At 55.3% G+C, this 27870-nt stretch overlaps 1 protein-coding gene across 2 annotated transcripts; it reads left to right on the top strand.

Moving 5' to 3' along the window:
- Nucleotides 1-456: 456 nt before the first annotated feature.
- On the top strand, nucleotides 457-23435 carry ppp2r5b (protein phosphatase 2, regulatory subunit B', beta). Of its 2 annotated transcripts, XM_088609201.1 has the most exons (13): nucleotides 457-1574; nucleotides 8322-8518; nucleotides 10723-10824; nucleotides 13421-13513; nucleotides 13619-13749; nucleotides 15817-15876; nucleotides 17433-17541; nucleotides 18601-18654; nucleotides 18771-18821; nucleotides 19640-19759; nucleotides 20429-20556; nucleotides 21506-21607; nucleotides 22270-23435. In XM_088609201.1, exons 1-13 carry the CDS (start codon nucleotides 1385-1387, stop codon nucleotides 22424-22426), a joined length of 1494 nt encoding a protein of 497 aa, XP_088465327.1. In that variant the 5' UTR covers nucleotides 457-1384; the 3' UTR covers nucleotides 22427-23435. The 2 variants fall into 2 exon arrangements, with proteins under 2 accessions (XP_088465327.1, XP_088465328.1); XM_088609202.1 differs by lacking the exons at nucleotides 20429-20556; nucleotides 21506-21607; nucleotides 22270-23435 and adding an exon at nucleotides 19912-20223.
- Nucleotides 23436-27870: the final 4435 nt, after the last annotated feature.

The following is a 27870-nucleotide window of genomic DNA, read 5'->3' as shown; positions in this document are numbered from 1 at the left end:
AGGAGGACAGCTGGTCCGGTGGTTCAGGTCCGGTCCTGTCACACCAGGAGGACAGCTGGTCCAGTGGTTCAGGTCTCTGGGTGATTATCTCCCAGTGGAATCCTTCGGGAACAGAGCGGGACGAGAAGTCCTGCGCGCTCCTCGTGTGTGCCGGGGAGGAGAGAGAGAGAGAGAGGGAGAGAGAGAGAGGGAGGAGGAGAAGAGAGAGAGAGAGAGAGAGAGAGAGAGAGAGAGAGAGAGAGTCAGTGCGCGACACTTGCCCGCTCGCTCGGCATGACGTCACACCGGTTCCTACATCAGCACCCGGACCCGGCGCGCGCGGCGCAGCGGCGGAGGAGAACAATGGGGCTGCGGCAGCGCGCGCCCGCCCGTTCCGTCTGTTGACGCGCGTGCAAGGTGGGACCCCGTCCGGTGACGACCGCGAGCGACGAGGCGGCGGGCGACGTGTGAAGGAGGGAGGGAGACGCGCTGGGGGTGGGAGACGCGCTCCACGTCGGGCTTGATTCGTCCGCGCTGGTGCTGATGGAGGAGGAGGAGGCGGTGGGGACCTGACTCCGTGCATCTCCGCAGTCCGCACACAGCCAGACACAGCAGCCAGCCAGCCGCCCAACGAATTGGACCGGACCGGACCGAACCGCACCGCGCCGCGCCGCCGGGGGAGGGCAAGCTTTCGGGTCCGGGTCCGGCCGCGAGGGACCGAGTCGGGCCGGGCCGGAGGAGAGGAGGAGGAGGAGAGGAGTCGCCTGGCGGGCGTACGCTATCCCCTTCACGCTAGAGGACTGGGACCCCCGGAGCCCCGGACCCCCGCCCCTGCAGAGGGGGGGTCGCTTCCCGGCATCACGGCGCAGGGAGAGAGGCGCAGATCTCAGCATCGAGTATTCCTCCTCTGAAGCGGGGGGGAGGAGGAGGAGGAGGAGGAGGGGGGGGGGGCGCATCTGCACGGGTTTTTAGCCCCGATGGCGGTCCGGCCGGCCCGTCCGCTCGGGATGAGCTTCTAGCGCCGCGTCCGTGAGCCAAGCCGAGCCGGCGTGACGGGCTGCAGCGGACAGGAAACCGGGCGATTTTCCGAGCGCCGGACATTTTCTGCCGTTTCAAACCGACCAACAAAACAAGAGCAGGAGACAGACGGACGCGTTCGGGGTTCGCAGGGACGAGAGGAGCCCGTGTCGGATCCAGGGGGGAGGAAGACGTCCGGAGGGTGAAGACGGGACTCTAACCTTCCTCCATCATCATCATCATCATCATCATCATCATCTCTCTCTCTCCTTCCGGGCTTCTGAAACCTTCCTCTCTGATCCTTTTTTAAAAAAATAGCGTTAACCCCCAACCCCCCCCCCCAAAACCAACACCCACCCCCCGCCCCCCGCCCCCCGCCCCCCCCGCGATGGAGACCAAGCTTCCCTCGTCCGGCCCGTCGTCCCCGACCTCCGGCTTCTCCGTGCCCAGCGCGGACAAAGTAGACGGCTTCCCGCGCCGGTCCATGCGCCGGGCCCGGCAGCGCCGGTCCCACAGCTCCTCCCAGTTCCGCTACCAGAGCTCGCAGGTGGAGCTCGCACCCCTGCCGCTGCTGAAAGGTAAGGGCTCGGGTCCGGGTCCGGTCCGGTCCGGGGCTGCCGCCGCCGCCGCCGCCGCCTCCTCCTCCGAGCCCCCGGCCCGGTGACGTCACCGAGCCGCGACCTGACACGCTCTCCTCCCGGACAGCCGCTTGCAGGACTGATCCCGAGACCCCCCGCACTCACGCACCCCCCAAAATCCGATTGTGCCTCGCTGTAGCCCGACCTGAGTGGGGAGGAGGAGGAGGAGGAGGGGGGGGGCTGGGTTCAGCGGGTCTCCGGTTCGGAGGAAAGCGGTAGGCGAGGCAGTTGTCACCGGCGGCGCAGGGCGGGTGAGCCGAACCGGGCCGGGTCGGTCCAGGTGCGACTCCGTTTCGACATCGTTCCTGGTACCGGCGGGAGAGCCGCCGCCGGTACCCGCGCGTCCTGAGCCCCACTCAAGACAGGGGTCCGAGTTGCTCCGTGTGAATGTGTCGCCGACGTGAACGGGGCGCCCCCTACGCTCATACCCGCCGCCCAGCCAGGTGGGTGAGCGGTATCCGTCTGGCCACGGTCGTGCGTGTGTGAGCCCAGCTCCCGATGGAGAGGCGGTCTCCTCCTGTTTCTCTCTGTCCCAGTGATATCCCTGGTCCCCGAGGAGCCCAGTGTCTCCATCCCAGTGTCTCCAGGCCCTTGGCCTTTTCCTGCCCGGGACGGGATTAGTAAACTTGCTTTCAGCTCTAGTCAGGTCCACTGGGACCTGTAATGGGCATTCACGCTGTGCCAGATCAGTGCTGCTTGCACTACAACTGTACAATGAAATTAGACCGTGCCGTGGGCGTGTCCGAGAAACACACCACACCCACAGTGGGCGTGGTCGACACACGGCGACTCCCGCCTGCGTCTGATCCATTTGATCCACTAGTAGGGAATAAGGAACAAGTAATAGGTTTATTCCAGGCTGAAAAGAGAGGAGAGGAAACACGTGGAATACCTGTTCCTTTGCAGCTGCCCACCTGAACTACTAGTCAGAAATAAAAACAGCAAGTCGAGGACAGGCTGAGTAGGTTTCTGATATTCGGGACCGGAAAAAAAAAACCCCCGAACAAGTTCAGTGTGAAATTATCAATAAAGTTCCCAGTTAGCAGAGAGGGGGGGACGCAGAGCTCAGCTGGAACAAAGACGAGCAGAGACAGTGTTCGCGCAGGAGCAGGGCTGGGAGCTACAGTATAGCTCTGAACACATGCACACAAGAGGTGGCGTTGAACGGAGTGATTTCACACCCTGTCCTTCAGGAACAGCCTGCTCGCTCCCACACAGGGGTCCAGAACCCGTGTCCTTAGCGCTACAGCTGTTAAGAGAAGGGGCATCACTGACAGTCTAGCTCAAGGTGGCACAAAGTGTTAACACACTTTCTAAATAGTTAGGTGAGAGAGCAGTATGTCACTAGGTGCATTCTTGCACCTGTGACATGACCCAGAATTGTCTACTAAATCCCTTCATTGTCTAACAGCTTTGTCCAGTTTGGGACCACTGGGGAGCCAGAGCTGATCCCAGCATCCAATGGGCACAAGGCAGGGCACACCTTGGGCAGGACCCCAGTCCATCACAGGACACCCACACAAACGGACACACACACACACACACTCACACCAGGGCCAGTTTCCCCAGAAGCCAGTTTCCCACCAGCATGTTTTTGGACTGTGCACCCGGAGGACATCCGCACAAACACGGGGAGAACATGCAGACTCCACCCACACAGCACCCCAGGAATTTGGCCCATAGTCTCAGCGCTGCCAGGCAGCAACGCTGACCACAGTGCCATGCTTGTCTACTACAGACAAGCTTAAAACTTCACACTCAGTCCCCACAGCGCGCCCAGTGTCTTCTGGTTTCTGTTCCATCTATCGCATAGCTGGACTGATTATTTAATTAATTCGTAGGTTAAAAACTCAAGTGATGCTTCTACTGACCAGGTTGTCGGATGCCTTTTGGAATTGCACCTCTGATGGTGCAAATAGGCTTGAGCAATCGGCTGTAAAAGCCATGACCAAACATGGTTGTCTAAGAATGCAGTGAGGGTAATGGTTTGATTGACTTCGCCGAGGCTGTGGGCTCCAGGAGTGTGACGATGTCAGAGGTTGCAGGCAGGGAGGTGATCCATTGGTCCTGCCTGGCAGGCTGGCCAGCCGATCCCAGAGCCAGGGCCCGGAAAAGCATGGCAGGGGGCAGCTTTTGTTGCAGGCACCCACCACTCTCGTTGTAAAGGAAGCTGTGGCTGATGGCGGTGGGGCGTTTGTGTGGGTCAGAGTGGGGATGATCTGGGAGCTGGAGGAGGCCCCAGCACACCTGGATGGGAAGCCCAGGCCTGTCTGGGATGGGTTACCTCCTGCTGCTGGCCCTGATTCCATTGTGCAGCACGGCAGGTTTGAGTTCGGCGCACGGCGTGTTCAGTTCTGGTAGTGAAGTGGTGTGTCTAGTCCGCGGCGTGTTCACCTGGACCCGTGGACGCGTTCAGTTCCCTCCGAGGCGTGCTTGGCTTGGGCTGTTCTGTGGGGTGTTCAGTTTGGTCAGTTCAGTCCGTGGCGCGTCCTGGTGGGACCTGCGGTGCGTTCGGGCGGGTTGTAGTGAGGTGTGTTCAGCGGGGCCTATGGTGTGTTCAGTTCGGTCTGTGGCCAGTTCAGCAGGGCCGGTGGTGAGGGGTGTTCAGTGTGAGTGAGTGTGCCGGGATTCAGGGCACTGGGACGAGCCGGGCCCCCCCAGCGGTCCCTCTCCTGTCATGGGGCGCGAGTCTCAGAGCAGGGCGTCTGCCGGAAATCTCTCTCTCTCTGTCTGTCTCTCCATGTGGCGGCCAGCTCCCTCCTCACAGAGCTTCTGGACTGAGAGGCTGCCGCAGGTCCGGGTTCTTAAATAAAATATTACGTGCCTGTGGTCCTGTCCCTCAGGGGCTTGCGTCAGGAGACCCAAGTCTATTAGATGCAAGTATGTCCTGCAGCAGGATAAAACCTGGAGCGCATCAGGCTGCTGTGTGATGGGAGTCTGATTGACAACACTGTAAAACCTGGAGCGGATCAGGCTGCTGTGCGGGTGGGATTCTGATTGACAGCACTGTAAAACCTGGAGCGGATCAGGCTGCTGTGCGGGTGGGATTCTGAGTGACAGCACTGTAAAACCTGGAGCGGATCAGGCTGCTGTGCAGTGGGAGTCTGATTGAGGACACTGTAAAACCCGGAGCGGATCAGGCTGCTGCGCCATCTGGTACTTGAAAGATCGATGTGTATGATAGGAAGGAAACTTAAGCAGGCAGCAGGAGAGGCCCAACCAGCTTTCCAGGGTAAGGTTACAGCCGACCACAGCTCCCATTATCCCGAGCCGCTCCCTGGAATCAATAAGGAGCGTGCTGCTGAGCCGGGAGATGAAAGGTCCGCCTCTACCGCAGCAGGACGGGAGGCTGGAGGGATGGAGGGACAGAGAGGGAGGGAGAAAGAGGGAATCTGGGAGGAGGGGAGAGAGGTTTCACCCCTGATCCTGGAGAGATGGGGGAAATGCAGAGGGTAATTAGAAGGGGGGGGGATGGGAAGAGGAGGAGGGAGAGGAGAGAGGGATGGAGGGACAGAGAGGAGGAGATAGAGAAGGAATCGGGGAGGAGGGGAGAGAGGGATGGAGAGATGGAGGAAGGCTGGGAGAGAATGGCACAGGGAAACAGCGAGAGAGAGAGAGAGGAGGTGCCAGCAATATTCCCCCTTTCGGATGGGATACAGCAGGTCCAGACACCTCCTGCAGGCTGTGGCTCGTGGGGCCTTGTCTCTGCTGGTTGATCTGTCTGGGAGTGGAGAGAAACACACACACACAGCCAGCAGCTGTATCGCCCTGCAGCTCTCCTCCAGCCCCACTGGAGCCCAGCAGTGTGAGCCTGGTCAGTACCTGGAGAGGAGACTCCTGGGAGAGCTGAGGCTGCTGCTGGAAGAGGTGTTAGTGGGACCAGCAGGGGGCGCTCACCCTGCGGTCTGTGTGGGTCCTGATGCCCCAGTATAGTGACGGGGACACTAGACTGTAAACAGGCGCTGTCCTTCGGATGAGACGTAAAACCGAGGTCCTGACTCTCTGTGGTCATTAAAAACCCCAGGGTGTCTCTCGAGAAGAGTAGGGGTGTTACCCCGGTGTCCTGGCCAAATTCCCCCCCTGGCCTTGACCCATCACGGCCTCCTAATAACCCCCCTCTCTGAACGGGCTCCATCACTCTGCTCTCCTCCCCACTGAGAGCTGGGGTGTGGGGAGCGGACTGGCGCCTCATCCAGGTGGGGTACACACTGGTGGGGGTGGAGGGGATCCCCATGACCTGTACAGAGCTCTGAGTGGAGGGTCCAGGAAAGAGCTATAGAAGTGTAAGCAATTATTATTATTATTATTATTATTATTATTATTATTATTATTATTATTATCATTATGAGGGCAGGGACCTCAGCTTCCTGTCCGCCCAGACTGTTTTCCCAATCGACAGGGCTCCTGTGATCTCAGCGCACACAGAGTAGTGCCCAGGGACAGCAGTCCGGCTCCGGCTGCGCAGCAGTCTTGATCCATCTCCAGGTTTTTATCAGCTGGCACGAAGTGTGCAGCATGATGGAGCAGAAAAGCTCATAGGCCTTTGATATCCCTTATTTTCCTGCACGTCTGTTGCTACCTGCTCGAATCACGGTGGAGCCATGAGTGATGGATATATGTTGAAATCCGGAGGGGATCTGTCTGCCGTGCAATCCTCTAACACCTGGAGCGGATCAGACCGCCCTGCGATGGGATTCTGACTGCCACTGCTGGTCCAAAACCCTGGGTCCCGAATTCTTGAGAAAGTGCAGAGCGAGAGGGATCGGGGGTTTTGTTCCTGCGGGCGGATGGAGAGGAGGAAGAGACAGGGAGCGATCTCTGAAGGGAGGTGAGGGATGGCAGGCAGAGCCAGAGGAGGGATGATGTCATGGTTCCGCTCGGCTCCCGCCCCCCCTCCTCTCCCTCCCTCCCCTCGCGCTGCGCTGCGCTATATTTAGCCCAGACTGGTAGGTGATGTCACCAGAAGCCTCTTCCTCTGCCTCTCGGTGGTGTTTTATTCGGCCCGTAAAAGCCACAGTCTGAGGAGCAGCTCGTTCACAGGGTCGCACGCGAACCCCCCTCTTCTCTCTGTGGCCCCCATCCGCCCTCCACCCCCCGTCTCGCTGTTCACCTTCCTCTCTTCTCCTCTCCCTTCTGTCATGTCTCTCCCTGGTGTGCTCCCCATCATCAGCCGTCTAGATTCTCACCCTCATCCCTCTAGATCCTCACCCTCCTCCCTCTAGATCCTCACCCTCCTCCCTCTAGATCCTCATTCCTGTAGATCCTCACCCTCATCCCTCTAGATACACACCCTCCTCCCTCTAGATCCACACCTTCCTCCCTCTAGATCCTCATCCCTCTAGATCCTCACCCTCCTCCCTCTAGATCCTCATTCCTGTAGAACCTCACCCTCATCCCTCTAGATCCTCACTCTCATCCCTCTAGATCCTCACCCCTCTAGATCTTCATCCCTCTAGATCCTCACCCTCCTCCCTCTAGATCCTCATTCCTGTAGATCCTCACCCTCATCCCTCTAGATCCTCACCCTCATCCCTCTAGATCCTCACCCCTCACCCCTCTAGATCCTCATTCCTCTGATCCTCACCCTCATCCCTCTAAATCCTCACCCCTCTAGATCTTCTCTCTTATCCCTCTAGATCCTCACCCTCATCCCTTCTCTTCTCTTCTCCTTCCTCATTCCTCCAGATCTTTACCTCTTACCCCTATATTCTCACCCCTCACCCCTCCAGTTCCACACTCCTCTCCTCACTCCACCCCTCTCTCCTCACTGTTCCTCGTCTCTAATACAAGGCTCTCAGTCCTGGCTGCCAGTCCTCACTTCCTGTGTTCAGATTAGTTTGGCACGAATGAAGTATCGATTAGCATTAACCTTTAGCATTGCCTCCAGGAGCCTTCCTGATTGCCCAGCATTTAGTTCTGAACGTCTCCCGTCTCATGTATCACGCGGGTGTCTGTTCATTCCCTTCTTTCAGAGCAGGACTGAACCTCACGCGCGCGCACTGCAAAACCTCTGCAAAGTGTCATCTGTACAATTCCCTGTTCAGTCAAGAGCACCTGATGTGCCCTCATGAGCTGCGCGTGGTAAAAGCACAGTAAAAGCAGCATGAAAGGAGTTGTGTGTTTCTACTTGGCTTCTGGCAGACTCATAAATCTCTTCAGCTGTTCGAATTCCATTTCTCGTGGTCTGATACCCCTGTCCTGAATTTGCATTTAAAGCACAATCCAAAATATCGGATACTGCACAGTGCTGCTCTACCCTGCAAGATCTTAGCCCCAAACTGGAAGTGGACTTGGCACTGTAAGCACCTGACCTCTGACCCTGAAAGGGTCACCTTGACTGAGTGTAACCTCATTAATGAGTGATCCCGACTTCCAATCCTGACTGCGCTTGACCTCTGATGTGACCCTAGCTGCATGTGGCATTTGACCCCGACTGTTCTTGACCTCTGACCCTGACTATGCCTGACCGTTGATCCTGACTGCATGTGACCTCTGACCCTGACTACACCTGACCTTTGAGGCTGACTGCACATGACCTCTGCCCCCCCCGACCTTATGTGACCTCTGACCCTGAGTACACCCGACCTTTGATCCTGTCTGCACATGACCTCTGACCCCCCGACCACACGTGACCTCTGACCTCGGCCTGACAGAAGTGATTTACCGCCTGCCTGTCTGCCCGCCCAGATGCCCCGGTGGCGGAGCTGCACGACCTGTTCTGCAAGAAACTGCAGCAGTGCTGCGTGCTCTTCGACTTCCTGGACTGCGTGGCCGACCTGAAGGGGAAGGAGATCAAGAGGGGGGCGCTGAACGAGCTGGTGGAGTGCGTGGCCACGAGTCGAGGGGTGCTCATCGAGCCACTGTACCCCGAGGCCATCAAGATGGTGAGCAGGGGCCATGGAGGGGAGGTGGGGCGGGGGGATAAACTGACTCTCCTCCCTCATCCCTCTAGATCCTCACTTCTCATCTCTCCTTCTCCCTCGTTCCTCTAGATCCTCACCCCTGAACCCCTCTCCTCTCTCCTCCCTCTAGATCCTCACCCCTGAACCCCTCTCCTCTCTCCTCCCTCTAGATCCTCACCCCTGAACCCCTCTCCTCTCTCCTCCCTCTAGATCCTCACCCCTGAACCCCTCTCCTCTCTCCTCCCTCTAGATCCTCACCCCTGAACCCCTCTCCTCTCTCCTCCCTCTAGACCCTCACCCCTGAACCCCTCTCCTCTCTCCTCCCTCTAGACCCTCACCCCTGAACCCCTCTCCTCTCTCCTCCCTCTAGACCCTCACCCCTGAACCCCTCTCCTCTCTCCTCCCTCTAGATCCTCACCCCTGAACCCCTCTCCTCTCTCCTCCCTCTAGACCCTCACCCCTGAACCCCTCTCCTCTCTCCTCCCTCTAGATCCTCACCCCTGAACCCCTCTCCTCTCTCCTCCCTCTAGATCCTCACCCCTGAACCCCTCTCCTCTCTCCTCCTTCTAGATCCTCACCCCTGAACCCCTCTCCTCTCTCCTCCCTCTAGATCCTCACCCCTGAACCCCCCCTCCTCTCTCCTCCCTCTAGATCCTCACCCCTGAACCCCTCTCCTCTCTCCTCCCTCTAGATCCTCACCCCTGAACCCCTCTCCTCTCTCCTCCCTCTAGATCCTCACCCCTGAACCCCTCTCCTCTCTCCTCCCTCTAGACCCTCACCCCTGAACCCCTCTCCTCTCTCCTCCCTCTAGACCCTCACCCCTGAACCCCCCTCCTCTCTCCTCCCTCTAGACCCTCACCCCTGAACCCCTCTCCTCTCTCCTCCCTCTAGACCCTCACCCCTGAACCCCCCTCCTCTCTCCTCCCTCTAGATCCTCACCCCTGAACCCCCCTCCTCTCTCCTCCCTCTAGACCCTCACCCCTGAACCCCCCTCCTCTCTCCTCCCTCTAGATCCTCACCCCTGAACCCCCCTCCTCTCTCCTCCCTCTAGATCCTCACCCCTGAACCCCTCTCCTCTCTCCTCCCTCTAGATCCTCACCCCTGAACCCCTCTCCTCTCTCCTCCCTCTAGATCCTCACCCCTGAACCCCTCTCCTCTCTCCTCCCTCTAGACCCTCACCCCTGAACCCCTCTCCTCTCTCCTCCCTCTAGATCCTCACCCCTGAACCCCCCTCCTCTCTCCTCCCTCTAGATCCTCACCCCTGAACCCCTCTCCTCTCTCCTCTCTCTAGATCCTCACCCCTGAACCCCTCTCCTCTCTCCTCCCTCTAGATCCTCACCCCTGAACCCCTCTCCTCTCTCCTCCCTCTAGACCCTCACCCCTGAACCCCTCTCCTCTCTCCTCTCTCTAGATCCTCACCCCTGAACCCCCCTCCTTTCCTCCCTCTAGATCCTCACCCCTGAACCCCCCTCCTCTCTCCTCCCTCTAGATCCTCACCCCTGAACCCCTCTCCTCTCTCCTCTCTCTAGATCCTCACCCCTGAACCCCTCTACTTCACTCTGTCTGGTTTGCAGAAATGTGGCTGAATTCTATTCTAGGAAGGTTTTTTTTAAAAAGCACGGAGAACCACATTTAAGACTGAGAACTGGAGGCCGGTCTTTTCACAAAGAGTGGTGGGAGCCGTCCAATCAGTCCAATTAAGGACCTAACGAGCCAGCAGTGAAGAAAATTCTATAGAGACATGAACTTGAACTTGAACTTTATTGCCATATGTAACCGGTACTGGTACAATGGAATTCTTACTGACAGAAAGTCTCTCGATTGTAAAACAAGTGTAAAAAACAAGACAAAGTGCAAACAGTGCATCAAGACAGTGTACAAACAAACAATAGACAATGTGCAAGTAAACATGTAGACAGTTTGAATGTAAACAATACAGATGTGTAAACAATGACTGGAGATGTGCAATAGATAAGAAATCATAAAGAGGTAGATGGTGATGGTGTAGGTGTGGTCCGAGGGGGGTGGCTAAATGTGTTCGCCAGTCTCACGTCTTGTGGGTAGGAGCTATTGAAGAATCTGGTGGTCAGTGTCCGGCTTCCCAGCGGCCAGTCATGCCCTCTGGTACGTGCTGTGTGCCTGGAAACATGTTAATGGCGTGTGTACCTTGTTTCGGGCTCTGTCAGATCTCCATCAATATCTTCCGCACCTTGCCGCCCAGCGAGAACCCCGAGTTCGACCCGGAAGAGGACGAACCCACTCTGGAAGCCTCCTGGCCACACCTACAGGTACACCTGGCCCACGCCTGCGTCTGCTGGGAATCAGACTCCCAGTGCACAGCAAGCCTGATCCACTCCAGGTTTTACAATGCTGTCGATCAGGATCCCAGTGCACAGCAAGCCTGATCCACTCCAGGTTTTACAATGCTGTCGACTAGACTCCCAGTGCACAGCAAGCCTGATCCACTCCAGGTTTTACAATGCTGTCGATCAGGATCCCAGTGCACAGCAAGCCTGATCCACTCCAGGTTTTACAATGCTGTCGACTAGACTCCCAGTGCACAGCAAGCCTGATCCACTCCAGGTTTTACAATGCTGTCGATTAGACTCCCAGTGCACAGCAAGCCTGATCCGCTCCAGGTTTTACAACGCTGTCAATTAGACTCCCAGTGCACAGCAAGCCTGATCCACTCCAGGTTTTACAATGCTGTCAATTAGACTCCCAGCGCACAGCAAGCCTGATCCACTCCAGGTTTTACAACGCTGTCAATTAGACTCCCAGTGCACAGCAAGCCTGATCCGCTCCAGGTTTTACAACGCTGTCAATTAGACTCCCAGTGCACAGCAAGCCTGATCCGCTCCAGGTTTTACAATGATGTCGACTAGACTCCCAGCGCACAGCAAGCCTGATCCACTCCAGGTTTTACAACGCTGTCGATCAGGTTCCCAGTGCACAGCAAGCCTGATCCACTCCAGGTTTTACAATGCTGTCGATCAGGATCCCAGTGCACAGCAAGCCTGATCCACTCCAGGTTTTACAATGCTGTCGACTAGACTCCCAGTGCACAGCAAGCCTGATCCACTCCAGGTTTTACAATGCTGTCGATCAGGATCCCAGTGCACAGCAAGCCTGATCCACTCCAGGTTTTACAATGCTGTCGATTAGACTCCCAGTGCACAGCAAGCCTGATCCACTCCAGGTTTTACAATGCTGTCAATTAGACTCCCAGTGCACAGCAAGTCTGATCCACTCCAGGTTTTACAATGCTGTCAATTAGACTCCCAGTGCACAGCAAGCCTGATCCACTCCAGGTTTTACAATGCTGTCGATTAGACTCCCAGTGCACAGCAAGCCTGATCCACTCCAGGTTTTACAATGCTGTCAACTAGACTCCCAGTGCACAGCAAGTCTGATCCACTCCAGGTTTTACAATGCTGTCGACTAGACTCCCAGTGCACAGCAAGTCTGATCCACTCCAGGTTTTACAATGCTGTCGATCAGGTTCCCAGTGCACAGCAAGCCTGATCCACTCCAGGTTTTACAATGCTGTCGACTAGACTCCCAGTGCACAGCAACTCTGATCCACTCCAGGTTTTACAATGCTGTCCACTAGACTCCCAGTGCACAGCAAGTCTGATCCGCTCCAGGTTTTACAATGCTGTCAATTAGACTCCCAGTGCACAGCAAGCCTGATCCGCTCCAGGTTTTACAATGCTGTCGACTAGACTCCCAGTGCACAGCAAGTCTGATCCACTCCAGGTTTTACAATGCTGTCGATCAGGTTCCCAGTGCACAGCAAGCCTGATCCACTCCAGGTTTTACAATGCTGTCGATTAGACTCCCAGTGCACAGCAAGCCTGATCCACTCCAGGTTTTACAACGCTGTCAATTAGACTCCCAGTGCACAGCAAGCCTGATCCACTCCAGGTTTTACAAAGCTGTCGATCAGGTTCCCAGTGCACAGCAAGCCTGATCCACTCCAGGTTTTACAATGCTGTCGATTAGACTCCCAGTGCACAGCAAGCCTGATCCACTCCAGGTTTTACAACGCTGTCAATTAGACTCCCAGTGCACAGCAAGCCTGATCCGCTCCAGGTTTTACAATGCTGTCGATCAGGTTCCCAGTGCACAGCAAGCCTGATCCACTCCAGGTTTTACAACGCTGTCGATTAGACTCCCAGTGCACAGCAAGCCTGATCCACTCCAGGTTTTACAACGCTGTCAATTAGACTCCCAGTGCACAGCAAGCCTGATCCACTCCAGGTTTTACAATGCTGTCAATTAGACTCCCAGTGCACAGCAAGCCTGATCCGCTCCAGGTTTTACAATGCTGTCAATTAGACTCCCAGTGCACAGCAAGTCTGATCCGCTCCAGGTTTTACAATGCTGTTGACTAGACTCCCAGTGCACAGCAACTCTGATCCACTCCAGGTTTTACAATGCTGTCCACTAGACTCCCAGTGCACAGCAAGCCTGATCCGCTCCAGGTTCTACAATGCTGTCAATTAGACTCCCAGTGCACAGCAAGCCTGATCCGCTCCAGGTTTTACAATGCTGTCAATTAGACTCCCAGTGCACAGCAAGCCTGATCCGCTCCAGGTTTTACAATGCTGTTGACTAGACTCCCAGTGCACAGCAAGTCTGATCCACTCCAGGTTTTACAATGCTGTTGACTAGACTCCCAGTGCACAGCAAGCCTGATCCACTCCAGGTTTTACAGCAGAAGTGGAAGTTTCCTGCTCCTCAAGCCCAACCACCCAATTGCTAGGCACTGACATAGGGTTCCTTACATTTTGGCCTGCGGGGGAGTCTTGGAGAACCAGTAGCCCTGTTACCCCTCATCCGGCCTCATCAGGAAAGCGCTGAGCTCCCCTCTCCCCCCAGCTGGTGTACGAGTTTTTCCTGCGGTTCCTGGAGAGCCCAGACTTCCAGCCCTCGATGGCCAAGCGATACGTGGACCAGAAGTTCGTCCTGCAGGTATGGCTGCGACAGACCCGGATCGCTCCGGTCCTCTTCCGGCTTCCCGACGGCGGGGAGATATCGCGTTCCCTGTGTTTCCTGCTGACGTTTCCGTCTCCGCAGCTGCTGGAGCTGTTCGACAGTGAGGACCCTCGGGAGAGGGAGTACCTGAAGACCATCCTGCACCGCGTCTATGGAAAACTCCTGGGGCTCCGGGCCTACATCCGCAAGCAGATCAACAACATCTTCCTGAGGTCAGCCTGCAGGAACACACACACACACACACACACAAACACACACACACACACACACATCCGCAAGCAGATCAACAACATCTTCCTGAGGTCAGCCTGCAGGAACTCACACACACACACACACACACACACACACACACTCACACACACACACATCCGCAAGCAGATCAACAACATCTTCCTGAGGTCAGCCTGCAGGAACTCACACACACACACACACACACACACACACTCACACACACACACATCCGCAAGCAGATCAACAACATCTTCCTGAGGTCAGCCTGCAGGAACACACACACAAACACACACACACTCACACACACACACATCCGCAAGCAGATCAACAACATCTTCCTGAGGTCAGCCTGCAGGAACACACACACACACACACACACACACACACACACACACATCCGCAAGCAGATCAACAACATCTTCCTGAGGTCAGCCTGCAGGAACACACACACACACACACACACACACACACACACACACACACTCACACACACACACATCCGCAAGCAGATCAACAACATCTTCCTGAGGTCAGCCTGCAGGAACACACACACACACACACACACACACACACACACACACACACACACACACACACACACACACACATCCGCAAGCAGATCAACAACATCTTCCTGAGGTCAGCCTGCAGGAACTCACACACACACACACACACACACACACACACACACACACACACACATCCGCAAGCAGATCAACAACATCTTCCTGAGGTCAGCCTGCAGGAACACACACACACACACACACACACACACACACACACACACACACACACACACATCCGCAAGCAGATCAACAACATCTTCCTGAGGTCAGCCTGCAGGAACTCACACACACACACACACACACACACACACACACACACACACACACACACACACACACATACACACACACATCCGCAAGCAGATCAACAACATCTTCCTGAGGTCAGCCTGCAGGAACTCACACACACACACACACACACACACACACACACACACACACACACACACACACACACACACACAACCGCAGGCAGATCAACAACATCTTCCTGAGGTCAGCCTGCAGGAACACACACACACACACACACACACACACACACACACACACATCCGCAAGCAGATCAACAACATCTTCCTGAGGTCAGCCTGCAGGAACACACACACACACACACACACACACACACACACACACACATCCGCAAGCAGATCAACAACATCTTCCTGAGGTCAGCCTGCAGGAACACACACACACACACACACACACACACACATCCGCAAGCAGATCAACAACATCTTCCTGAGGTCAGCCTGCAGGAACTTACACACACACACTCACACACACACACACACACACACACACACACACACACACACACACACATCCGCAAGCAGATCAACAACATCTTCCTGAGGTCAGCCTGCAGGAACTCACACACACACACACACACACACACACACACACACACACACACACACACATCCGCAAGCAGATCAACAACATCTTCCTGAGGTCAGCCTGCAGGAACTTACACACACACACTCACACACACACACACACACACACACACAAACACACACACACACACACACACACACACACACATCCGCAAGCAGATCAACAACATCTTCCTGAGGTCAGCCGGCAGGAACTTACACACACACACTCACACACACACACACACACACACTCACACTCACACATACACACACACACACACACACACACACACACACACACACACACACACACTCACACACACACACATCCGCAAGCAGATCAACAACATCTTCCTGAGGTCAGCCTGCAGGAACACACACACACACATATATACACACTCACACACATATACACAGATATACACTCACACACATTGACACACTCATATACACTCACACACTCATGTACACAGATATACACTCACACACTCACGCACACTCACTCCCTGGCTGGCGGGTCCGCGGGGGAATGACTGGACCGGGCCCAGGTGCCTCTCCTGGGGGACCCCTGTGGAGCAGACTAACGCCCCGCTGTGTGCCGCAGGTTCATCTATGAAACGGAGCACTTCAACGGAGTAGCCGAGCTGCTGGAGATCCTGGGCAGGTACAGTGCGCCTCTCTCTCAGGCCACTTCACACTCCCTCTCAGGATACAGGACAGGGGGACACAGCACCTAGCACGACGGGGAGCAGACACTAACACCACCCACGCGGGGCCCGACGCAGACGCCATTCGGGAGCGGAAGGGGAGATATAATTTGGCCAGGACATTGGGGTCCCACTCCTACTCTTTTCGAGAAACACCCTGGGATGTTTAATCCCAGGAATCAAGACCACAGTTTCTGTCTCATCCAAAGGATGGCGCCTTTTTACACTGTAGCGTCCCAGTCACTATACTGGGGCATCAGGACCCACACAGACCGCAGGGTGAGCGCCCCCTGCTGGCCCCACTCACACCTCTTCCAGCAGCAGCCTCAGCTCTCCCAGGAGTCTCCCCTCCAGGTACTGGCCAGGCTCACACTGCTGGGCTCCAGTGGGGCTGCCAGTGGCCAGACGCATGGTCATATGCTGAAATAGCTCAGTTTTCCCCCTGCTGTGCTGTAGATTAGGAGCAAGCCAGGAACAGAAGGAGGAGATGATTCCTGCTTGATTCAGACATTCTGATTAGAATCCAGGAAAGCACTTTATCTCCCAGTTTCCAGTGCCTGGAAACGCTGCTCCCAGCAGCCGCGGCACTCCTACGTCACTGGGGGACGGTAGGGCCCATCGCCAGTGCGTGTTTCCGCACAGTGGAGGAGGCAGGCCTCAGCGAGAGTGACTCAGGTCTATTATCGTCGCCTGTTATTTATAGCACCCACCCACAGATCCCCTGATCAAGAGTGAAGAGCTTTCTCCAGGGAGAGAGGGAGAGAGAGACAGAGGGGGGACAGAGGGAGGGAGGGAGAGACAGACACTGGGATAGAGGGAGAGAGAGAGAGACACTGGGACAGAGGGAGGGAGAGACAGACACTGGGATAGAGGGAGAAAGAGACAGACACTGGGAGGGGGAAAGACAGACACTGGGATAGAGGGAGAGAGAGACAGAGGGGGGACAGAGGGAGGTGGAGAGACAGAGCCTGGGACGGAGGGAGGGAGAGACAGACACTGGGACAGAGGGAGGGAGAGACAGAGGGGGAACAGAGGGAGGGAGAGACAGACACTGGGACAGAGGGAGGGAGAGACAGAGGGGGGACAGAGGGAGGGAGAGACAGACACTGGGACAGAGGGAGGGAGAGACAGACACTGGGACAGAGGGAGGGAGAGGGACACTGGGACAGAGAGAGGTGGAGAGACAGAGCCTGGGACGGAGGGAGGGAGAGACCGACACTGTTAATAGTGCAAGAAACAGATCAGTGGTGCCAATCACATTCCCATTCCAGAGCAGGACTCATCCACTCCAGGTTTCTCAGCTAATCCACTCCAGGTCCTACTTGTTGCAGGGGCTCTGGTATCTGATGTAAGCCAGCAGCAGGGGCTGGACATGTGCACGAGCCTGGTTGCGCTGAGCGGAAGGGCGATCGTTTGTAAAGATGCAGCGTTTTTTCTCATTGTGCTGCAGGAGTGGTATAGCCTGGAATACACTGACCCCTCTCCCCCTCCCCCACCTCCCGTGTCTTCACAGCATCATCAATGGCTTCGCCCTCCCTCTGAAGGCAGAACACAAGCAGTTCCTGGTCCGGGTCCTGATCCCACTGCACACTGCGAAGTCCCTCTCCATCTTCCATGCCCAGGTCAGGAGAAGGAACTGCACGCCTGGGTTCTGTACACTGTCTCTCTCCTTCCTGCCTTGGTGTATGTTCCTGGACTGGCCTGTGGGGCTGCAGGTTTTCCAGTGTTTCCAGTCAGTCTCCCATTGCGTAGCAGCCTGATCCGCTGCAGGTTTTCCGGCGTTTCCAGCCATTCTCCCATTGCATAGCAGCCTGATCCACTGCAGGTTTTCCGGTGTTTCCAGTCATTCTCCCATTGCATAGCAGCCTGATCCGCTGCAGGTTTTCCGGCGTTTCCAGTCATTCTCCCATTGCATAGCAGCCTGATCCGCTCCAGGTGATTCCAGTGTTTCCAGTCATTCTCCCATTGCATAGCAGCCTGATCCGCTCCAGGTGATTCCAGTGTTTCCAGCCATTCTCCCATTGCATAGCTGCCTGCTCCACTCCAGGTTTTCCGTTACAGCTCCAGGGGCAGAGTCGTCTGATCCATTCCAGGTTTTCCCAGCTTCAGGGCTCCTTTATATAATGGATCTGGAGGTTTGGGGCTTAGTGTAAGGAACATCCGAGGCCTTTTAAACATCAAAAGCTTCAACTCCAGTATCTGACCCTAAACTTGCCCTGAGCCTTGAGTGTGCCCCCTTGCCCTGACCTTGTACTTGTGCCCCCAGTCCTTCCTGCCCCCCCCCACCCCCAGGCTGATACACTGCTGTTGCATCAGTCTTTGGAAAATCACAGGGAAGGCAGCCGGATCGTAGAGGGAATCAGGTAACATCACCCCTCCTCCTCCCCTCCGCCGCTGGGTACCGCGCGTCGCCGCCGGCAACCCCTCTCCCCCAGCTCCTCCATCACAGCAACAGTCGTCAGGGCAACCGCGGAGCACAACACCAGCCCTGGGACCTGATCCTCCTCCTGACTCTTGTGCGGGATCCAGGGGGGATTTGCGGCAAATGTTCAGCCAGGGATCTCTTGCGAGTGTCTCTGTGAAGGACCCCCCGGGCACAGCTGGGCGGCTTAATCCAGACACCCACCACTCTTTGTGTAATGCCCAGCTGCCCTGACCCGTGTCTCCTTGTGCTGTTGCAGCTGGCGTATTGCGTGGTGCAGTTCATGGAGAAGGACGCCACCGTCACAGAATTCGTGAGTATTCCCCTTTCTCCTCCTCCTCCTCCTCCTCCCCCTCGCTGTGGAAAATAAACCGGTTTTCCTATCCCAAGTGGCAGCAGCCCGAGTTCCTGTCCGGTTGTGTTTTCCAGATCATCAGAGGGCTGCTGAAGTTCTGGCCCAAGACCTGCACCCAGAAAGAGGTGAGCTGCGGTTGTTTTGTAAGAAAATAAGATGGTAGGTTAAAAAAAACAAAAAAACAAACCCGATTGGCTTGGTTTGCAGTTCAAGCCTGTTTGAAGTTCCCGGCTCCTTCAGTTTTAAACCGACCGGTTCTGTGTCAAACCCCTTAAACTTCATCGCACTCTGAGTCTCCACAGCGCAGGTCAGGCATTCAGGTGGACAGAGGGACCAGCTCAGACAGGACCAGCAATCTGTAGGCTGTCAAGTTACAATCTGACCCAGACCGGACCGGCGGACTCTGGACTGTAGGGGTACTGCGTGACCCAGACTGGACCGGTGGGCTCTGGACTGTAGGGGTACAGCGTGACCCAGACTGGACCAGTGAGCTCTGGACTGTAGGGGTACAGTGTGACCCAGACTGGACCAGTGAGCTCTGGACTGTAGGGGTACAGTGTGACCCAGACTGGACCGGCGGGCTCTGGACTGTAGGGGTACAGTGTGACCCAGACTGGACCGGCGAGCTCTGGACTGTAGGGGTACAGCGTGACCCACACTGGACCGGCGATTTCTGGACAGCAGGGTTACAGTGTGACCCAGACTGGACCTGTGATCTGCAGACTGGACTGGACAAGTGTTTTAATATTATCATCAAGATTCAGTGTGATGTTTTTTCATTCTTGATTCTACACCTACGGAGTCTCGCTCTGCGTCTTCACTGACTCAGTGTCCTGTAGGCAGCTCTGGCTCCGCAGGGATATCTGCCTCCTGCTGAGTTTGAGGGCAGTGTTACTCACTAGGGCCCCGGGCGTCTCCCTCCCCCCCTCCCTCCACCCGGCAGGTGATGTTCCTGGGAGAAATCGAGGAGATCCTGGACGTCATCGAGCCGTCTCAGTTCGTCAAGATGCAGGAGGCCCTGTTCAAGCAGATCGCCTGCTGTATCTCCAGCCCTCACTTCCAGGTGTGTTTCTCTCTCTCTACACTCTCTCCCTCTCCTCCTCTCTAGCCATTTCTCTTTCTCTCCTCTGTCTCCACCTCTGTCCACCTCTCCCCCTCTCTCTGGTAAGCCTGCTCTTCCTCTTATTTACATCTGTTCTCTCCTCCTCCTCATAGGCCCGGTGTCTCTTTCTGCTCTGTCTGCCTCCTGTTCCTGACCCCCCTCTCCTCTCTACCCCCCTCTCCTCCTCTCTCTCCTCTCTCTCCTCTCTCCTCCCTCTCCCTCCTCTCTCCTCTCTCTCCTCTCTCCTCTCTATCCCTCCTCTCTCCTCTCTCTCCCTCTCCCTCCTCTCTCCTCTCTCTCATCTCCCTCCTCTCTCCTCTCTCTCCTCTCTCCTCCCCCTCCTCTCTCCTCTCTATCCCTCCTCTCTCCTCTCTCTCCCTCTCTCTCCCTCTCCCTCCTCCTGCTCCTAACCCCTCTCTCCTCTCTATCCCTCCTCTCTCCTCTCTCCTCTCTCTCCTCTCTATCCCTCCTCTCTCCTCTCTCCTCCCTCTCCCTCCTCTCTCTCCTCTCTATCCCTCCTCTCTCCTCTCTATCCCTCCTCTCTCCCTCCTCTCTCCTCTCCTCTCTCTCCCTCCTCTCTCCCCTCTCTCCTAACCCCTCTCTCCCTCTCCCTCGCTCCGTCTCTCCCAGGTAGCAGAGCGGGCTCTGTACTTCTGGAACAACGAATACATCCTCAGCCTGATCGAGGAGAACTGCGCCGTCATCCTACCCCTGGTCTTCTCCACACTGTACCGGGTCTCCAAGGAGCACTGGAACCAGTGAGTCAGCACGGCTGAGGGCAGGAGCAGGGGGGGGTCAGGTTAGGGTCAGGAGGACTGACTGGAGTACGAGTAGGGGTAAGATTAGGAGGAGAGGTGGAGTATGAGTAGGGGTAAGACCAGAGGGGGGGTCAGGTCAGGGTCAGGAGGAGAGGTGGAGTATGAGTAGGGGTAGGAGGAGAGGGGGGGTCAGGTTAGGGTCAGGAGGACTGACTGGAGTACGAGTAGGGGTAGGGGTAGGAGGAGAGGAGGAGTATGAGTAGGGGTAGGAGCAGAGGGGGGGTCAGGTTAGGGTCAGAAGGAGAGGTGGAGTATGAGTAGGGGTAGGAGCAGAGGGGGGGTCAGGTTAGGGTTAGGAGGACTGACTGGAGTACGAGTAGGGGTAGGGTTAGGAGGAGAGGTGGAGTATGAGTAGGGTTAGGAGTAGAGGGGGAGTAAGGTTAGGGTTAGGAGGAGAGGTGGAGTATGAGTAGGGTTAGGAGTAGAGGGGGAGTAAGGTTAGGGTTAGGAGGGCTGACTGGAGTACGAGTAGGGGTAGGAGGAGAGGTGGAGTATGAGTAAGGTTAGGAGTAGAGGGGGAGTAAGGTTAGGGTCAGGACGGAGAGGTGGAGTATGAGTAGGGGTAGGAGCAGAGGGGGAGTAAGGTTAGGGTTAGGAGGAGAGGTGGAGTATGAGTAGGGTTAGGAGCAGAGGGGGAGTAAGGTTAGGGTTAGGAGGAGAGCTGGAGTAAGGAAAGGGTTAGATCTAAGTTCGCGTTCAGGACTGTGCTGAAGCTGGTGAAAGGTGACCAGAGTGTGCTCCTGCTTCTTTCAGGAAGCCCTTCAGGATCAGGGGCTTTGGGGTGCCCTGTAAGACGCACCGGGTTTTTAGATGCTCCCCGGAGAGTCTGTTCTCGCTGTGTGAGGAGCCCCTTCCTGCTGATCTCTCTGACCGTGTCTGTCTCTCCCAGAACTATCGTGTCTCTCATCTACAACGTGCTGAAGACCTTCATGGAGATGAACAGCAAGCTGTTCGACGACCTCACTGCCTCCTACAAGCTGGAGAAGCAAAAGTAAGGGCCGTGTCGGTGAGATATCTGCCCCACTGCGTCCTGCATGAGCTCAGTCACAGCTCCGGTCCCGCACGGATCGCCAGTGAATCGTCACTCTCTAAGGACCTGGAGCTTTGTGATTGATTTGAGCACGTTTGTGCTTCTGTGTGTGTGTGAGTGTGTGACTGTGTATCTGTGTGTCCAGTGTCTCTGTGCTGCAGTGTATGTGTCCAGTGTCTCTGTGCTGCAGTGTGTGTGTGTGTGTCCAGTGTCTCTGTGCTGCAGTGTGTGTGTGTCCAGTGTCTCTGTGCTGCAGTGTGTGTGTGTGTGTGTCCAGTGTCTCTGTGCTGCAGTGTGTGTGTGTCCAGTGTCTCTGTGCTGCAGGGTGTGTGTGTGTCCAGTGTCTCTGTGCTGCAGGGTGTGTGTGTGTCCAGTGTCTCTGTGCTGCAGTGTGTGTGTGTGTCCAGTGTCTCTGTGCTGCAGTGTGTGTGTGTCCAGTGTCTCTGTGCTGCAGGGTGTGTGTGTGTCCAGTGTCTCTGTGCTGCAGTGTGTGTGTGTGTCCAGTGTCTCTGTGCTGCAGTGTGTGTGTGTGTCCAGTGTCTCTGTGCTGCAGTGTGTGTGTCCAGTGTCTCTGTGCTGCAGGGTGTGTGTGACCGACTGTCCTGGTGTTTCTCCTGCTGCAGGGAACTGAAGAAGGAGAAGGAGCGTCAGGAGCTGTGGCGCCACCTGGAGGAACAGAGACAGCGCCGACTGCAGAGCCTGGGGCAGAGCGCCCTAGACCAGCTCAGCCTGCAGAACAGCCAGAACCGGCCCAGCCCGGCACAGAGCAGCAGCACATAGAACCGAGCCAGGGCGCACACCTAGACACACCCCCACCCTGGGCGAGGGGCGGAGAGGGGCGGGGCGAGAGGGGGCGGGGTGTCGGCTTTGGCGATGGCGTCTCCGTGCCGCCCAGCGCTCGGCTGACCTCCAGAAAACTGCGTCAGCTATCTAGTGATCAGCTCATTACACCTATATACACCGATCGATCCGTTTCCCTGACCTGACTGATAGATATCCTCCCAGTCCGATAACCGACTTCCCGCCCCCCCCCCCCGGAATTAACGAATCAATTGAGCAGCTGGAGCGAGCTCTCCGCGGACTGGGATCCTGATGGCGATCCGGTCAGGGGCCCGAGGAAAAGGGATCACGGTTCGGGGGGGGGGGTGGAATGTACACGGATTAAGGAAATGAATCCCCAGGATCGCCAGGGTCTGCTGGGCCCCTCTGAACACAGGGTGTTTGATCCCTGACCCCAGGCCACCTTCGTTAGGGCTAATTAAGAGCCTGATGGGTTCGATTAAGTCATCGAGCTGGGCTGGAGTGCATACCAGGGTCGAGACCCCCCCCCCCCCCCCCCCGTCCCCCCACAGCCCTAGACAACCCCACCTGCAGCTGCGGGCCCCCAGATCAGCTAGACTCCCACCCCTGACTCTGGCCTCTAAACTGGAACGAACCGGCTTGCCTGAGCCGAGCCCCGGGCGGAGAAGCCCGGTCTCCGGGCCCACGGGTGTTAGGGTTTGCCGGTCCTCCCATATTAACTTGTCACAGCGAACGTTAATCCGCGTCGGGCCCCCCGACTCGGTGGCCCCGGTGAGCTGTGCCCAGAGGGGTCAGGCTCCCTTCTGCCAGCGTTTCAGTTTCCAGACAGCACGCGGTGGGCCTGTCCTGTCGCCCGAGAACCCCCAGCTGTCTGGTGTGACCTCTGACCTCACACACACACACTGGACATTTTTCACCCCACCCCCCACCCCCCCAAGAAAATACATAATCATGTTCAACGTTATAGCAAATAAATGGATAAATAATAGTCATGATAGCTTTTATTTGGTTTGTTTTTTTCTAAATGAGATATATATATAGAGAGAGAGAGATCTATATAGGGAGCAATCGCCATGGCGCAGCCCGCTGGCCTGCAGCTTCGCCGCCCTCTTCTCCGAATCCTTCCCTCAGCTCCTGGCGGCTCAGGCGTGGAGAGCACACCAGAAAACTGGGGGTGATGGCCTGTGGAGTGAATAAGAGATCTGCAGCAGACCGGTTAATAACCAGGGACTGGCAACAGACTGGTTAATAACCAGGGACTGGCAACAGACTGGTTAATAACCAGGGACTGGCAACAGACCGGTTAATAACCAGGAGACTGGCAACAGACTGGTTAATAACCAGGGACTGGCAACAGACCGGTTAATAACCAGGGACTGGCAACAGACCGGTTAATAACCAGGGACTGGCAACAGACCGGTTAATAACCAGGGACTGGCAACAGACTGGTTAATAACCAGGGACTGGCAACAGACCGGTTAATAACCAGGGACTGGCAACAGACTGGTTAATAACCAGGGACTGGCAACAGACCGGTTAATAACCAGGGACTGGCAACAGACGGGTTAATAACCAGAGACTGGCAACAGACCGGTTAATAACCAGGGACTGGCAACAGACCGGTTAATAACCAGGAGACTGGCAACAGACCGGTTAATAACCAGAGACTGGCAACAGACCGGTTAATAACCAGGGACTGGCAACAGACCGGTTAATAACCAGGAACTGGCAACAGAGTGGTTAATAACCAGGGACTGGCAACAGACCGGTTAATAACCAGGGACTGGCAACAGACTGGTTAATAACCAGGGACTGGCAACAGACTGGTTAATAACCAGAGACTGGCAACAGACCGGTTAATAACCAGGGACTGGCAACAGACCGGTTAATAACCAGGGACTGGCAACAGACCGGTTAATAACCAGGAGACTGGGAACAGACTGGTTAATAACCAGGGACTGGCAACAGACCGGTTAATAACCAGGGACTGGCAACAGAGCGGTTAATTACCAGGAGACTGGCAACAGAGCGGTTAATAACCAGGGACTGGCAACAGACTGGTTAATAACCAGGGACTGGCAACAGACCAGTTAATAACCAGGGACTGGCAACAGACCGGTTAATAACCAGGACCCTGGTTAAATACGGAGGGGCTCTGCGACTGCAGCAGACTGGTTCAGTCCCCTGCCGCACTGGAACAGAATGGTTATATGTAACCAGAGCTCTGGAAGTGAAGCTCTGCAGGGAGACTCGACTGCCAGGACCTTCTAGGCCTCCGAGTTGTGGAATGCTGCTCTGTCTCCCTAATTGCTAAATTGGAGAGCGGACAGGGGGGTCAGTATAACTGGCTTGGTCCTGGTCCTACCCCAGCCCCGCCTCAGGGAGAGGCAGGGGCAACAGTAATCACCCGAACAGCATCTCCACACCCTGGTGCTTTTTGTAGCAGAAATTCACTAAGAAAAACCTTTTACCTGTAGCGCATCTGTATATAAGTGTCTCTTTAAGTAGCTCTTTGCTGGAGAAGAAATAGATTCCCTTGTCTTGTCAAGATGTTTGACCTTTAAAACCCAGCTGGAATTGTTATCGATACCCATTCAGACCGAGATCCTGCTTTGGGAATTGTGCCTGGAAAAGCTGCGTCCTCTCCTTCCACAGCCTCAACCCATCCCCCCTCACCCCTGACCCCTGACCTCTGACCCCAGGCCGAAGTCTTACCCCTAAACCCTGATCCAGAGTCAATGACTGGCTTTGTCACGAGGTCTCCTCTACCCAAATGTAGCTCAGTGCATGGGGGGGGTGGGGAGGAGAGGGGGGGGGACTCTAGATTTTAAAGAGGCGTTGAGTTGTCTTGTGTGGGCCAGCTGTGTGCTGTAAACACACACGCATAGGGAATAAAGCACAGGTGTCTCAGAAACCTAGCAAGGGGGCTGTTTCATGAAAGGAAAACCAAGGACGATACGCCTGCAGTGAAGTCAGCCCAGTGATCCGCTGAGCTTCTCCTTTTTCGAACGGGCAGAGTTTGTTTCTTTGTCCAATATGACTTATTATCATTTTTTTCAAAAAAGACACACAGGCGCGCACATGGGAGAGAGAGACAGTAGATTTCAAAGACACTGTTTGCCCCCCCGACACATGCCCAAAAGAAAAAGACTCAGACTCGGGCGCCCAAAGAACCCAGGGTCTTCAGCAGCACGGCTGGGCAGCCTGTTCCACACCCCCACCACCCTTGGTGTAAACAGATGACTCCTGTTGTTGATTTTAAATGCTCTTCCACACAGTTTCCACTGGTTTCCACTGGATCCCCTGCTTGTTAACATGAATACTCTTGGCTGCAAACTTGAATCCCCATCAGTAAGACCCGGGTTGGAGACCCCATGACCAGTTTTTCTTCCAGCTCAGCTCTCCACTACTTCCCGAAATCCTTTATTCTTTCATTCCTTTCTGGCTTAACATTTGTCATCCTTTACAGTGGCCAAATGGTTCAGAGTCTTCATTATCGTAGTTTTAAATAGAGCTAAAGAGGGTTGGGTGATTTCTAATTATTTAAATGATCGGGTCAATTAGGAGATCGGTTGAGTAGCTGAGAGCTCAGCTGGACGCAAAGCTAGACAGTGGAGTGAGCAGGCAGGACTGGAAGGGTCCATTCCCCTATCCATCAGATTACATCCATCCATCCCTGCCTCTATCCCTCTCTCCATCAAATTCCATCCATTCCTGCCTCTATCCCTCTCTCCATCAGATTCCATCCATCCATTCCTGCCTCTATCCCTCTCTCCATCAGATTACATCCATCCATTCCTGCCTCTATCCCTCTCTCCATCAAATTCCATCTATCCATTCCTGCCTCTATCCCTCTCTCCATCGAATTCCATCCATCCCTGCCTCTATCCCTCTCTCCATCAGATTCCATCCATCCATTCCTGCCTCTATCCCTCTCTCCATCAAATTCCATCCATTCCTGCCTCTATCCCTCTCTCCATCAAATTCCATCCATTCCTGCCTCTATCTCTCTCTCCATCCAATTCCATCCATTCCTGCCTCTATCCCTCTCTCCATTCAATTCCATCCATTCCTGCCTCTATCCCTCTCTCCATCAGATTCCATCCATCCATCCCTGCCTCTATCCCTCTCTCCATCAGATTCCATCCATCCATTCCTGCCTCTATCCCTCTCTCCATCAGATTCCATCCATCCATTCCTGCCTCTATCCCTCTCTCCATCAAATTCCATCCATCCCTGCCTCTATCCCTCTCTCCATCAGATTCCATCCATCCATTCCTGCATCTATCCCTCTCTCCATCAAATTCCATCCATTCCTGCCTCTATCCCTCTCTCCATCAAATTCCATCCATTCCTGCCTCTATCTCTCTCTCCATCCAATTCCATCCATTCCTGCCTCTATCCCTCTCTCCATTCAATTCCATCCATTCCTGCCTCTATCCCTCTCTCCATCAGATTCCATCCATCCATTCCTGCCTCTATCCCTCTCTCCATCAAATTCCATCCATTCCTGCCTCTATCCCTCTCTCCATCAAATTCCATCCATTCCTGCCTCTATCCCTCTCTCCATCAAATTCCATCTATCTATTCCTGCCTCTATCCCTCTCTCCATCAGATTCCATCCATCCATTCCTGCCTCTATCCCTCTCTCCATCAAATTCCATCTATCTATTCCTGCCTCTATCCCTCTCTCCATCAAATTCCATCAATTCCTGCCTCTATCCCTCTCTCCATCAAATTCCATCCATTCCTGCCTCTATCCCTCTCTCCATCAGATTCCATCTATCTATTCCTGCCTCTATCCCTCTCTCCATCAGATTCCATCTATCTATTCCTGCCTCTATCCCGCTCTCCATCAGATTCCATCCATTCCTGCCTCTCTCCCTCTATCAAATTCCACCCATCCGTCACACACTCATCCACAGGTACTGGTTACAGGAGCAGCACCAAGTGTTTGGAAACCGCGGGGGTTTTATTTGTGAATAAAAGTGAGCCCGCCCCTCTGATAAAACACCACCTCTAAGCTGCAGAAACCTCGAGAAACGAACCCTCCCCCCACCCAGCTCCTCGGTGCAGAGCACCTGCAGAAGAAGCTCAAGCAGGGGGCTGCGTCAGCAGACGCAGGCTGCACAGGAACAAGGAAAGGCTTATTCCCTGCTGGGAAGAGAAGAAAAGAAGCACAACGTTTCGGATAGGGAAGCCTTCTCCGGGAGTGAGCTCAAACACTTAACCTCAACACCCGAAGGAGGATCCATGGCTGAAACGTTCTGTCTCCTTTCTCCTCTTTTCAGCGACAGAAATAAGCGGCACTCTCCCTTTCTCCAAGTGCGGCGGGCCTGAGATTCGGATCAAGAGTCTTTTGGGGTTGTTTTTTTTTTCCAAAAAAGGCGATAAATCGGTACAAAGGGTTTGTTTGTTTTTTT

The sequence above is a fragment of the Lepisosteus platostomus genome, chromosome 16 (genome assembly GCF_059453375.1).
Source record: "Lepisosteus platostomus isolate fLepPlt1 chromosome 16, fLepPlt1.hap1, whole genome shotgun sequence".
NCBI lineage: Eukaryota > Metazoa > Chordata > Actinopteri > Semionotiformes > Lepisosteidae > Lepisosteus > Lepisosteus platostomus.
The sequence above is the reverse complement of the archived record's forward strand: the minus strand, read 5'-3'. Positions and strand labels throughout refer to the sequence as shown.

Coding starts and splice junctions, on each gene's coding strand:
- ppp2r5b (XM_088609201.1), top strand. CDS start 1,385: ATGGAGACCAAGCTTCCCTCGTCCGGCCCGTCGTCCCCGACCTCCGGC. Junction 1,575..8,321: donor ACCCCTGCCGCTGCTGAAAG/GTAAGGGCTCGG, acceptor CTGCCCGCCCAG/ATGCCCCGGTGGCGGAGCTG. Junction 8,519..10,722: donor ACCCCGAGGCCATCAAGATG/GTGAGCAGGGGC, acceptor GGGCTCTGTCAG/ATCTCCATCAATATCTTCCG.